A 14,160-nucleotide genomic window follows, 5' to 3' on the forward strand; every position below is an offset into this window, starting at 1 on the left:
AAAATGTTGCTCCCTGACCATCCACACTCTATATTTTTGAAATCAGCGTGTCGAGATCTACGTCCCTGAATTTTTTCAGAATTTTTAGACGACTTTTTTAAAACTGAAATTTTTCCAATGGTCCCCCCTTCTTCAAATTTCGGCCAAATTTTGACATTTTCGAAACTTAACTGAATACATTTTCTTGTAGATTTCGAGCTCTAGAACTCACTTCCGGCTTCGATTCTTTGATAACTGCAACCGTTTTCCGGAATCGTCCGTTGAAATATCGAAATTTTCAGAAATTCTCAAAAATTCGCATCTCGTTTCGATTCTTTCTAAAATATTGCTCCGTGACCATCCACACACTATATTTTTAAAATCAGCGTGTCGAGATCTACCTCCCTGAATTTTTTCAGAATTTTTAAATGACTTTTTTAAAACTGAAATTTTCCCAATGGTCCCCTTCATCAAATTTCGGCCAAATTTTGACATTTTCGAAACTTAACTGAATACATTTTCTGATAGATTTCGAGCTCTAGAACTCACTTCCGGCCTCGATTCTTTGATAACTGGAACCGTTTTTCCAGAATCGTCCGTTGAAATATAGAAATTTTTAGAAATTCTCAAAAATTCGCATTTCGTATCGATTCTTTCTAAAATGTTGCTCCCTGACCATTAACACCCTATATTTTTGAAATAAGCGTGTCGAGATCTACCTCCCTGAATTTTTTCAGAATTTTTAGACGACTGTTTTAACAATGAAATTTTCCCAATGGTCCCCCCTTCTTCAAATTTCGGCCAAATTTTGACATTTTCGAAACTTAACTGAATACATTTTCTGGTAGATTTCGAGCTCTAGAACTCACTTCCGGCCTCGATTCGTTGATAACTGCAACCGTTTTTCCGGAATCGTCCGTTGAAATATCGAAATTTTTAGAAAATCTCAAAAATTTGCATTTCGTATCGATTCTTTCTAAAATGTTGCTCCCTGACCATCCACACCCTATATTTTTGAAATCAGCGTGTCGAGATCTACGTCCCTGAATTTTTTCAGAATTTTTAGACGACTGTTTTAAAAATGAAATTTTCCCAATGGTCCCCCCTTCTTCAAATTTCGGCCAAATTTTGACATTTTCGAAACTTAACTGAATACATTTTCAGGTAGATTTCGAGCTCTAGATCTCACTTCCGGCCTCGATTCTTTGATAACTGCAAGCGTTTTTCCGGAATCGTCCGTTGAAATATCGAAATTATTAGAAACTCTCAACAATTCGCTTTTCGTATCGATTCTTTCAAAAATGTTGCTCCGTGACCATCGGCACCCTATATTTTTGTAATCAGCAAGTCGAGATCTACGTCCTTGAATTTTTTCAGAATTTTTAGACGACTTTTTTAAAACTGAAATTTTTCCTATGGTCCCCCCTTCTTCAAATTTCGGCCAATTTTTGACATTTTCGAAACTTAGCTGAATACATTTTCTGGTAGATTTCGAGCTCTAGAACTCACTTCCGGCCTCGATTCTTTGATAACTGCAACCGTTTTTCCGGAATCGTCCGTTGAAATATCGAAATTTTTAGAAATTCCCAAAAATTCGCATTTCGTATCGATTCTTTCGAAAATGTTGCTCCCTGACCATCGGCACCCTATATTTTTGTAATCAGCAAGTCGAGATCTACGTCCTTGAATTTTTTCAGAATTTTTAGACGACTTTTTTAAAACTGAAAATTTTCCAATGGTCCCCCCTTCTTCAAATTTCGGCCAAATTTTGACATTTTCGAAACTCAACTGAATACATTTTCTGGTAGATTTCGAGCTCTAGAACTCACTTCCGGCCTCGATTCTTTGATAACTGTAACCGTTTTCCGGAATCGTCCGTTGAAATATCGAAATTTTTAGAAATTCCCAAAAATTCGACTTTACTATCGATTCTTTCGAAAATGTTGCTCTCTGACCATCCACACCCTATATTTTTGTAATCAGCGTGTCGAGATCTACGTCCCTGAATTTTTTCAGAATTTTAAGACGCCTTTTTTAAAACTGAAATTTTTCCAATGGTCCCCCCCTTCTTCAAATTTCGGCCAAATTTTTACATTTTCGAAACTTAACTGAATACATTTTCTGATAGATTTCGAGCTCTAGAACTCACTTCCGGCCTCGATTCTTTGATAACTGGAACCGTTTTTCCAGAATCGTCCGTTGAAATATAGAAATTTTTAGAAATTCTCAAAAATTCGCATTTCGTATCGATTCTTTCTAAAATGTTGCTCCCTGACCATTAACACCCTATATTTTTGAAATAAGCGTGTCGAGATCTACCTCCCTGAATTTTTTCAGAATTTTTAGACGACTGTTTTAACAATGAAATTTTCCCAATGGTCCCCCCTTCTTCAAATTTCGGCCAAATTTTGACATTTTCGAAACTTAACTGAATACATTTTCTGGTAGATTTCGAGCTCTAGAACTCACTTCCGGCCTCGATTCTTTGATAACTGCAACCGTTTTTCCGGAATCGTCCATTCAAAAATCGAAATTTTTAGAAATTCTCAAAAATTCGCATTTCGAATCGATTCTTTCGAAAATGTTGCTCCCTGACCATCCACACCCTATATTTTGGAAATCAGCGTGTCGAGATCTACGTCCCTGAATTTTTTTAGAATTTTTAGACGACTTTTTTAAAACTGAAATTTTTCCAATGGTCCCCCCCTTCTTCAAATTTCGGCCAAATTTTGACATTTTCGAAACTTAACTGAATACATTTTCTGGTAGATTTCGAGCTCTAGAACTCACTTCCGGCCTCGATTCTTTGATAACTGCAACCGTTTTTCCGGAATCGTCCGTTGAAATATCGAAATTTTTAGAAATTCTCGAAAATTCGCATTTCGTATCGATTCTTTCTAAAATGTTGCTCTCTGACCATCCACACCCTATATTTTTGAAATCAGCGTGACGAGATCTACGTCCATTAATTTTTTCAGAATTTTAAGACGACTTTTTTAAAACTGAAATTTTTCCAATGGTCCCCCCTTCTTCAAATTTCGGCCAAATTTTGACATTTTCGAAAGTTAACTGAATACATTTTCTGGTAGTTTTCGAGCTCTAGAACTCACTTCCCGCCTCGACTCTTTGATAATTGCAACCGTTTTTCCGGAATCGTCCGTTGAAATATCGAAATTTTTAGAAATTCTCAAAAATTCGCATTTCGTATCGATTCTTTCTAAAATGTTGCTCCCTGACCATCCACACCCTATATTTTTGAAATCAGCGTGTCGAGATCTACGTCCCTGAATTTTTTCAGAATTTTAAGACGACTTTTTTAAAACTGAAATTTTTCCAATGGTCCCCCCTTCTTCAAATTTCGGCCAAATTTTGACATTTTCGAAACTTAACTGAATACATTTTCTGGTAGATTTCGCGCTCTAGAACTCACTTCCGGGATCGATTCTTTGATAACTGCAACCGTTTTTCCGGAATCGTCCGTTGAAATATCGAAATTTTTAGAAATTCTCAAAAATTCGCATTTCGTATCGATTCTTTCTAAAATGTTGCTCCCTGACCATCCACACCCTATATTTTTGAAATCAGCGTGTCGAGATCTACGTCCCTGAATTTTTTCAGAATTTTTAGACGACTTCTTTAAAACTGAAATTTTTCCAATGGTCCCCCCTTCTTCAAATTTCGGCCAAATTTTGCCATTTTCGAAACTTAACTAAATACATTTTCTGGTAGATTTCAAGCTCTAGAACTCACTTCCGGGATCGATTCTTTGATAACTGCAACCGTTTTTCCGGAATCGTCCGTTGAAATATCGAAATTTTTAGAAATTCTCAAAAATTCGCATTTCGCATCGTTTCTTTCGTAAATGATGCTACGTGACCATCGACACCCTATATTTTTGTAATCAGCGTGTCGAGATCTACGTTCCTGAATTTTTTCAGAATTTTTAGACAACTTTTTTAAAAGTGAAACTACGTCATATTAAAACTTTCTCGCTTGAAGTTTCTAGGGTTATGGTTAATATTACGGATATAAGGATTATAATTACCAACATCCGAAAATTAAAGTGTAAAGACAGGTTAAAAAATCTTATATCTTTTTAAATATAGGTATTTACTTATACTCATTTACGTAAAGGAACAATATAAAAATAAAATCACATTCAGAGAGAAATTCAACGGATCATAATCGCATATAAACGGGAAGTTTAGGGATAATCGTGTCCTCTTGGTGGTGCTGAAGTCAGCAGTCCTGAGTATTGTAAAAAAAAACCCTCGGCGGAGACGATTTTCATGCTCAACTGGTTAAGTCGATATTGTTGGTTGCCTATACAAAAATTTGTATTTTGTTATACATACATATGTATAAAATTAAAGCACAAATCGTACGAGGCCTTGTATAATCCATTTAAAAAATTCATAAAATTTGATTTTATGATGTTTTTTTGTGATTGGACACAGTTTTATAATTATACGAAAATTTCCAAGATTGATTGTATTTATTGACGTCATTCGATGAATTCTTTTTTTTTTATAAAAAAAACCGAAAACAAACTCGCCTCATTAAAATTTAAACTTCCCGCCGCCCCATTTTGACATTTGTGCACAAGCCGCCTTTATAGGTTAGATCCAGTGCCCCCTTATTCCCCAAAATAACTCTGCACTTTTATGACTTCCTCCGAAATCCACGCTTCCGGTCGCTAACCAGCCCTTCCGTCTTCTCACTCCGCTCCAGTCATGGAACTAACAGAAGAACCCCCAACCGAAAAACAGTCCCAAACCGTGAAAAAGTACCGGGACAAGCGGAAAATCGACGCCAGCATCAAAAAGGAACAGAGTCGCCGAATCGAGCGAATACGAAAACTGAAAGTGAGCTGTATGGCAGAAAACCAGCTCTCCAGCTATCGAGCGGCAGCCAGAGACCGAAGACTCCGAAACAAGAAAATGAAAAAAGCGAAACCCGGCGCGGACAAGTCGAAATATCGGACGCACTACGTTAAGAAAACCGTCAAAAACACGTACAAGACTCTGCCGCGGTCCCCCGCGGAACGGGCGGAAGTGCTGTCGAAGCTCGCCGAACAGGCGCTCCTGAAGCTGCAGGCGCAGAAGGCGAACTTGCAGCGGGATCTGTTGCAGATGCAGATCAAGAGAGAATAGTGACTGAAAATGATGTTTGGTTTTCGTCGGAGTGTGGAAGTCGTGTGAAATCAAACAGAGATTAAGTGGCAATCTTCAGAGACTAGTATCTGTGATAGTTTGGAACTTGCAGGCCATATTAGGTATTTCGTAGGCAGTATTATTTGGGATTTATGTAGAAGCATGTGCGAATAATACTGATGCTTGTAATTCTCGACAACTCAATTTTATGTATTTTTATATTTACTATTTTGAATAAACATCCGTATTTAGTTATCGAGATGGTTGTTGGGGAACAAACGTCTGCGCTTACACTCGATATAGGCTTTATTACAAGACACAAATCATATAAAATCACAACTATATCACAAAAAAGACGTCCACTCCTTACCCAACCAATAACATCATGGAAAAATAATTTTCAGTACACAGACATTTGTACTCTATTTAATCTTCAGTTTTGTTGATTGCAGTAAACTGAAATTACCGTACTGTACATACCTATCCGTAAAATATGGGATATAAAAAGCTCTAAAAAATCGATTCGACTGTTCCGCGTTTAAAAAAAGGAAGCTTTTTAACACTTTCCAGCGGTCCTTCATTTTCGCGAAGTTTGGTTCCATTTCAGTCTCTCGGTCTAAGTCTAGATCCAGCAAAAAGTGACACCTACTCATATTGAAATACAAGCTTGTCTCTTCTTGGTTTTGGTCGTTGAAGTGCTCGTGTACGACGTACGTCGCATTACTACCGGCGGAATACGGCGCTGGTAATAAACCTTTGAATTCTGACCGGATAAACCGGACGTTCCAGTTTTTGTTGGGGAGGAAAAACGACGAGGGGTACCTGTGCCAGTCTTTGCCCATACAAACGTTTATTATTGCTCTTTCGGGGACGTTGGCCTCGTGGGGGTACCTATTGAGCTCGATTAGCAGGTCCAGGGGGGCGTGGTAGTTCCTGTAGAGCGCGAAAATCCGGGAAATATCTACAAAAAAATACAGTAATGAGTGTTTATGAAAAATCACTCAAAGTAGGCATTGGAATTTCATTTGACACGAAAACAGTCATTTGTGGCTGAAACATAACCAGGGAACATAGAGAAGCGTCATAGTTTAAATTAAATGACGGTTGATGACTTTTCGACTTATGTTGGCAACAGTGTTTGTTTCTAACTAAAAAATTGACACTAGATTTACCAGAATATTACAAGCCGCTTAATGGTGCCTTCACTTTAATTTTTCAATGTCTCAATTTTTCGATTTTTCTCTTTTTCAAGTCCTGAATTTTCCGATTTTACATTTTTTCTCCAATTTTTCGACTTTTCGATTTCTCGATTTTTTATTGTTTCGATTTTTCAATAACAGATTTTTCAATTTTCTAGTTTTTCAATGTTTCGATTTCTCGATTTTTCAGTTTTTCGATTCTTCAATTTTTCTCCGATTTTTAATTTTTCGATATTTTTGTTTTGAGATTTTTCAATTTTCGATTTCTCGACTTTTCGAATTTTCGATTTTTCATTTTTTCGACGAATCGATTTCTCGATTTATCAGTTTTTCGTCGATTTTCGATACTTTAATTTTGGAATCCTTCAATGTTTCCAATCTTCAATTTTACGACATTGAATAAACTTTTCAGTTTTTCAATTTTTTGAAGTTTCAATTTCCCAATTTTTCAATTTTTCGGTTCTTCAATTTTTCAATACTTCGATATTTCAGCTTCAATTTTTGATTTCCCGTTTTTACATTTTCGATTTTTTAATGTTTCGATTTTTGGATTTTTACTGTTTTGATTTTTTTATTTTTCCATTTTTAAATATTAGATTCTTCAATTTCCCAATTTTTCGATCTATCGAATTTTGGATTTTTCAATTTTTCTATTCTTCATTTTTTCTTAGATTTTTCATTTTTTCGATATTTCAGTTTTGGGATTTTTCAACATTTCTCCGATTTTTCAGTTTTTCGATTTTTCATTTTTTTCTTCGATTTTTTGTTGTTTCGATTTCTCGACTTTTCCATTTTTTAATTTCTCAATTTTTCGATTTTTCACTTTTTCAAGTCCTGAATTTTCCGATTTCTCATTTTTCTCCAATTTTTCGACTTTTCCATTTCTCGGTTTTTTACTGTTTCGATTCTTCAATTTTGCTCGGATTTTTCAATTTTTTGAGATTTTTCAATTTTCGATTTCTCGACTTTTCGAAGTTTCGATTTTTCACTTTTTTGATTTTTGAATTTTCAGATTCTTCAATTTTTCTTCGAATTTTTGATTTCTCGATTTATCAGTTTTTCGTCGATTTTCGATACTTTAATTTTGGAATCCTTCAATGTTTTCAATCTTCAATTTTTCGACATTGAATAAACTTTTCAGTTTTTCAATTTTTTGAAGTTTCAATTTCCCAATTTTTCAATTTTTCGCTTCTTCAATATTTCAATTCTTCGATATTTCAGTTTCAATTTTCGATTTCTCGATTTTTCGGTTTTTCACTTTCTCCATTCTTCAATTTTTCTATTCTACAATTTTTCGTCGATTTTTTGATTTCTCGTTTTTACATTTTCGATTTTTTAATGTTTCGATTTTTGGATTTTTTACTGTTTTGATTTTTTAATTTTTCCATTTTTAAATATTAGATTCTTCAATTTCCCAATTTTTCGATGTATTCAATTTTGGATTTTTCAATTTTTCTATTCTTCATTTCTTAATTTTTCGACATTTCAGTTTTGGGATTTTTCAACATTTCACCGATTTTTCACTTTTTTGATTTTTGAATTTTCCGATTCTTCAATTTTTCTTCGAATTTTTGATTCTCGACTTTTCGAAGTTTCGATTTTTCACTTTTTTGATTTTTTAATTTTCCGATTCTTCAATTTTTCTTCGAATTTTTGATTTCTCGTTGTTACATTTTCGGTTTTTCATTTTTTCATTTTTTCGACGAATCGATTTCTCGATTTATCAGTTTTTCGTCGATTTTTGATACTTTAATTTTGGAATCCTTCAATGTTTCCAATCTTCAATTTTTCGACATTGAATAAATTTTTCAGTTTTTCAATTTCCCAATTTTTCAATTCTTCGATATTTCAGTTTCAATTTTCGATTTTTCGATGTTTCGGTTTTTCACTTTCTCCATTCGTCAATTTTTCGATTCTACAATTTTTCTTCGATTTTTTGATTTCTCGTTTTTACATTTTCGATTTTTTAATGTTTCGATTTTTGGATTTTTTACTGTTTTGATTTTTTAATTTTTCCATTTTTAAATATTAGATTCTTCAATTTCCCGATTTTTCGATGTATTCAATTTTGGATTTTTCAATTTTTCTATTCTTCATTTCTTAATTTTTCGACATTTCAGTTTTGGGATTTTTCAACATTTCACCGATTTTTCACTTTTTTGATTTTTGAATTTTCCGATTCTTCAATTTTTCTTCGAATTTTTGATTCTCGACTTTTCGAAGTTTCGATTTTTCACTTTTTTGATTTTTTAATTTTCCGATTCTTCAATTTTTCTTCGAATTTTTGATTTCTCGTTGTTACATTTTCGGTTTTTCATTTTTTCATTTTTTCGACGAATCGATTTCTCGATTTATCAGTTTTTCGTCGATTTTTGATACTTTAATTTTGGAATCCTTCAATGTTTCCAATCTTCAATTTTTCGACATTGAATAAATTTTTCAGTTTTTCAATTTCCCAATTTTTCAATTCTTCGATATTTCAGTTTCAATTTTCGATTTCTGGATTTTTCGGTTTTTCACCTTCTCCATTCTTCAATTTTTCGATTCTACAATTTTTCTTCGATTTTTTGATTTCCCGTTTTTACATTTTCGATTTTTTAATGTTTCGATTTTTGGATTTTTTACAGTTTTGATTTTTTTATTTTTCCATTTTTAAATATCAGATTCTTCAATTTCCCAATTTTTCGATCTATCGAATTTTGCATTTTTCAATTTTTCTATTCTTCATTTTTTAATTTTTCGATATTTCAGTTTTGGGATTTTTCAACATTTCTCCGATTTTTCACTTTTTTGATTATTGAATTTTCCGATTCTTCAATTTTTCTTCGAATTTTTGATTTCTCGACTTTTCGAAGTTTCGATTTTTCACTTTTTTGATTTTTGAATTTTCCGATTCTTCAATTTTTCTTCGAATTTTTAATTTCTCGTTACATTTTCGGTTTTTCATTTTTTCATTTTTTCGACGAATCGATTTCTCCATTTATCAGTTTTTCATCGATTTTCGATACTTTAATTTTGGAGTCCTTCAATGTTTCCAATCTTCAATTTTTCGACATTGAATAAACTTTTCAGTTTTTCAATTTTTTGAAGTTTCAATTTCCCAATTTTTCAATTTTTCGCTTCTTCAATTTTTCAATTCTTCGATATTTCAGTTTCAATTTTCGATTTCTCGATTTTTCGGTTTTTCACTTTCTCCATTCTTCAAATTTCGATTCTACAATTTTTCTTAGATTTTTTGATTTCTCGTTTTTACATTTTCGATTTTTGGATTTTTTACTGTTTTGTTTTTTTTATTTTTCCACTTAAATATTAGATTCTTCAATTTCCCAATTTTTCGATCTATCGAATTTTGGATTTTTCAATTTTTCTATTCTTCATTTTTTCTTAGATTTTTTAACTTTTCGATTTTTCATTTTTTTCTTCGATTTTTTATTGTTTCGATATTTTAATTGTTCACTTTTTAAAATTTAGATTTTTTGATTTCTCAATATTTCTGTTTTTCAATTTTTCGTAATTTTAATTTTAGGGTTTTCAGTTTTTTGATGTTTCGATTTTTAGACTTCTCGATTTTTCAATTTTTCGGTTTTTGGACATTTTAGTTTTGGGGTTTTTCAATTTTTCCCTTTCTCAATTTATCGAGATGTCGATATTTCGATTGTTCAATTTCTTGATTTTTCGATTTTTTTAAAATTTCAAATCTTAATTTAAAAAAAAAATATTTTTCGAGTTTGGGCTGTTTCGATTTCTCAATTTTTCGGTTTTTCCACTTCTCGACTTTTCAATTTTTCAGTTTCTCGATTAATCGATTTTTTGGTTTTTCGACTCTTCGATTTCTTTAATTTTTCAGTTTTTCAATTCTTCAATGTTTGGATTTTTCAATTTTTTAATTTCTCAGTTTTTGGACATTTCAGTTTTGCGATTTTTCAATTTACTTATTCAATTTTTCGATCTTACGATTTTGCAGGCTTTTGATTTTTCAATTTTTTTAAGGTTTCGATATTTCGACTTCACTTTTTTGATTCTTCGATTTTTTAGGTTCTCAGTTTTTGGATATTTCAGTTTTTCTTTCATTTTTCAGTTTTTCGCTATTTCAGTTTTGGGATTTTTCAATATTTCTGTTCTTCGACTTTTCCATTTTAGACTTCTGGATTTTTCGATGTGTTGACTTTTTACATTTTAGATTTTTCAATTTTTTGGTACTTTAATTTTTCAATATTTAAAATTTTAGATTTTTCGATTTCTCGATTTTGCCTTTCAGTTCTTCGATATTTCCGTTTTTCATGTTTTGGAATTTTTCTAATGTTTTGATTTGTTAATCTATCGATTTTTCGACTTCCCGGTTTTAGATTTTCTGTTTTTTAATTGTCGTTTTTTCAATTTTTCAAATTTGGCATTTATAAACTGTCAATTTTTCGATTTTTCAATTAATCGATGTTTTGATTTTTCCGTTTTTTGACTTTCGAGGGTTTCGATATTCCTGTTATTCAATTCTTTAATTTTTCGATTTTTCATTTTTTTAAGGTTTCGATTTTTCGACTTCACTTTTTGGATTTTTCGATTGCTCAATTTTTCGACTTTTTAGGTTTTCAGTTTTTGGATATTTCAGTTTATCTTTCATTTTTCAGTTTTTCGATATCTCAGTTTTGGGATTTTTCAATATTTCGATTCTTCGACATTTCGATTTTTGACTCCTGGATTTTTTGATGTGTCAATTATCTTACTTTATAGGTTTTTCAATTTTCTGATTTTAAATTTTAGATGTTTTAATTTTTCAAATTTGACTTTTATAAACTCTCAATTTTTCGATTTTTCAATTAATCGATGTTTTGATTTTCCCATTTCTTGACCTTCGAGTGTTTCGATTTTCCTGTTCTTCAATTCTTTAACTTTTTGATTTTTCGGGTTTTTGATTTTTCAGTTTTTCGATTTTTTAAGGTTTCTATTTTTCGACTTCACTTTTTTGATTTTTCGATTTTTCAGTTTTTAGATACCTATTTCAGTTTTAGGATTTTTCAATATTTCAGTTCTTCGGCTCTTCTATTTTTGACTTCTGGATTTTTCGATGTGTCCACCTTTTTACTTTTTCGATTTTTCAATTTTCGGATTTTTAAATTTTAGATTATTCAATCTTTTGATATTTTAATTTTTCAATATTTCTTAATCTTTCGATTTTTCGACTTGCTGGTTTTAGATGTTCTTTTTCTTTGTCGATTTCTCTATTTTTCGATTTTTCGAATTCATCACTTTTCGATTTCTCGTTCTTTTGATCTTTCAATCTCTCAATTTTTCGAATTTTTAAGTTTTTTGATTTCTTGATTTATCGAGATTTGGATTTTTCGATATTTTGATTGTCAATTTCTCAATTTATAAATTGCTCAATTTTTAACTTTTCGATTTTAGCCTATTTCGGTTTCTCAATTGTTCGACTTCTCGACTCCACGATTTCTTGATCTTTTGATTTTTCGATTTCTCCGTTTTTCGATTTTCCAGTTTTTCGATGTTTCGATTTTTCAGTTATCCGATTTTTTAAATTTGGGAGTTTCGATTTTTCGTTACTCGGTTTTTAAATTTTAGATTTTTGAATTTTACATTTTTTAGATTTTCTGATGTTTCATTTTTCGATTTTCAGTTCTTCGATATTTCGATTTTTCAATGTTTCGGTTTTACGATTTTTTAAGGTTTTAATTTTTTATTTTTTTTTTTTTTTTCTCACTGTTAATATCATACAGTGTATCGAAAACAACCACAAAAATTGCCACTAATAACATTTAAAAATTCATACAAAATAGAACAGTGTTTCCAAAACATTTTCCAGAAAAAAATCCATTGGGTTATTACGATTTCAACAATATTCTTAGTTTAAGACGTTTTGCTAGTACAAAACACAAATAAAGAATTAATCCTTAGTTAAACAAAATATGTAAAATCATCTAAATATGTATTGAGGACTCCAATGTCAACAAGGGTGGTTTTGCAAAATCAGCCTGTATGTCGCATCTATATTAATCTATGACATAACCTCACATTTTTTTAAAATGTAAGGTTATGTTTCAGTAATTTTTCACTGAACAACAGTCGTTAAACTTACTTAAAGCTCCAGTTACTGCAATCGTCGAAATCATGATGAACATGGTAACATCTAAATAGTGAGTCCCATGGGGGACACTTTTCACCATATTCCACACCCGGAAGAACAGCTTCTGGACTATATCCACAGTAATCGCCCCACACAAACAAACCATCGGGTAAATCGGGAACAAAAACCTCTCTTCCTTATGGGGCTGCACCATGAACACAACCAACCACAAAAACAAAGGGCTCACAGACAACCAATAAGGAAGATAAAGCGTGCTTCTGTTCTTCAACGGTAAGAAAAAGTGCCCCAAAACGACAGCCACTGGAGTCAACAGCGCCAAAACCTACTTCCAAAATTATTAACAACCCTCACACTACAAATACTCACCCAAACAAAATTAAAATTCACGAATCCATTAATCAAATAAAACGAAAACGGCTCAGTTCCGTACAAATTAGGTCCGGCCCCCCCGAACACGTTGTACCAAAGAATATTAAAGGGGGCGATCGTCACACGGCCGTATTGGAATGAATCGATAATAACCATGGGCAAAATTATGACGCACCCGCATAAAACCGCCCATGCGATAAATTCAACGTATAGTTTCCTACGTATGGCCATATCGTACGCAATCGGGAGCCCCAATAGGGCTGCAAATGGCCAACCTAAAAGAAACTTGTCAAGATTCGAAAACACCACTTCCAAAACGTACCCAAAACGGATCCCAAAGCTGTGAAAAAAATCGCCAGGGGGTACCGTTGTTGCCACCACGCAGCACAAGCCGCTGCAAACGTATACATGGCGAAACTGCTCGGTAAGAAGGCAGTACTCGACACGAACATCCCCGCTGCAAAAATCTGGAACGACAAACACATTCTCCCGATATGGACCCCAAATTCGCGGCACACAGCCCTAGAATTACTTCACATTAGTTAAAATTTTACACCACCGGTTACTCACTTGTAGAAATACACCTCCGATAAGGCGCACATCAACCCCAACAAACACCTAATAAAATAAAACATCAGCAACGGATTCGGTTGCAGCAGCTTGTGGTAGATGTACGCGGGGGCTGCATGGCACATCAAGTAAGTGTACGACCGCAACGCATACTGGGGGCTGTACTCCCACGTCTGCAGCCCCTTCCCAAACACCAAATAGTGCATAGGCTCCCAGTAATTGTAAGTTTCGTCGCAATCCGAGACGTGCGACCAAATCGCCGCGCAAAACCTCGCCGACAGCAACGCTTTGAAGGCTGTGTCGCCCCCGGGGTACACCAATCCGCCGCTGTTTTCATTTTTACTACAAAGAAAACATGAAAAATACGGTAAACATAACCCCACTTTTACCTCGGAGGCGGTTTCGCGGCTTTGGGCTGGGTGGGCTTGTGTGCGGGCTTGCGGGGCTGCTGGGAGGCATTCTGGCGAAGCCGAAACGACGGCTGGCTCCGTACCATCAGTGCGGAAATTGGAAATTGGAGGGTCAGCGCTATCGTGCCATTTGACAGTAATTTTGACAGTTTGGTTATGCAAGCAGCCACACGAACACGAAACGCACTCCTGCCAATCGTAAAACAACAATAACTAGGTGCATGGACGCGACATACAGGCTGATTTTACAAAACCATCCTTATTGACATTGGAGTCCTCAAGCGCCAAATTTAAATAGTCGATGCCAATAAAAAAAACTTGATTCACTACAACTCGTCACCTGAGAACTTGTTTGATTTACGGACCAGAGCGCGCTCAGGCCA

At 33.6% G+C, this 14,160-nt stretch overlaps 1 protein-coding gene across 1 annotated transcript; it reads right to left on the bottom strand.

Annotated features, from left to right (window-relative positions):
* Nucleotides 1-5,420: 5,420 nt before the first annotated feature.
* On the bottom strand, nt 5,421-13,947 carry LOC135130890 (alpha-1,2-mannosyltransferase ALG9). The gene is made up of 6 exons (XM_064058338.1): nt 13,757-13,947; nt 13,368-13,709; nt 13,120-13,319; nt 12,795-13,072; nt 12,420-12,750; nt 5,421-6,093 (listed from the first exon to the last, which is right to left on the bottom strand). The coding sequence occupies exons 1-6, from the start codon at nt 13,861-13,863 to the stop codon at nt 5,555-5,557; spliced, it is 1,797 nt and encodes a 598-aa protein (XP_063914408.1). The 5' UTR covers nt 13,864-13,947; the 3' UTR covers nt 5,421-5,554.
* Between the last annotated feature and the right edge of the window lie 213 nt (nt 13,948-14,160).

The sequence above is a fragment of the Zophobas morio genome, unplaced genomic scaffold, assembly GCF_036711695.1.
Source record: "Zophobas morio isolate AGI-343-1 ecotype UQ-CSIRO unplaced genomic scaffold, CSIRO_AGI_Zmor_V1 ptg000018l, whole genome shotgun sequence".
Classification (NCBI taxonomy): domain Eukaryota; kingdom Metazoa; phylum Arthropoda; class Insecta; order Coleoptera; family Tenebrionidae; genus Zophobas; species Zophobas morio.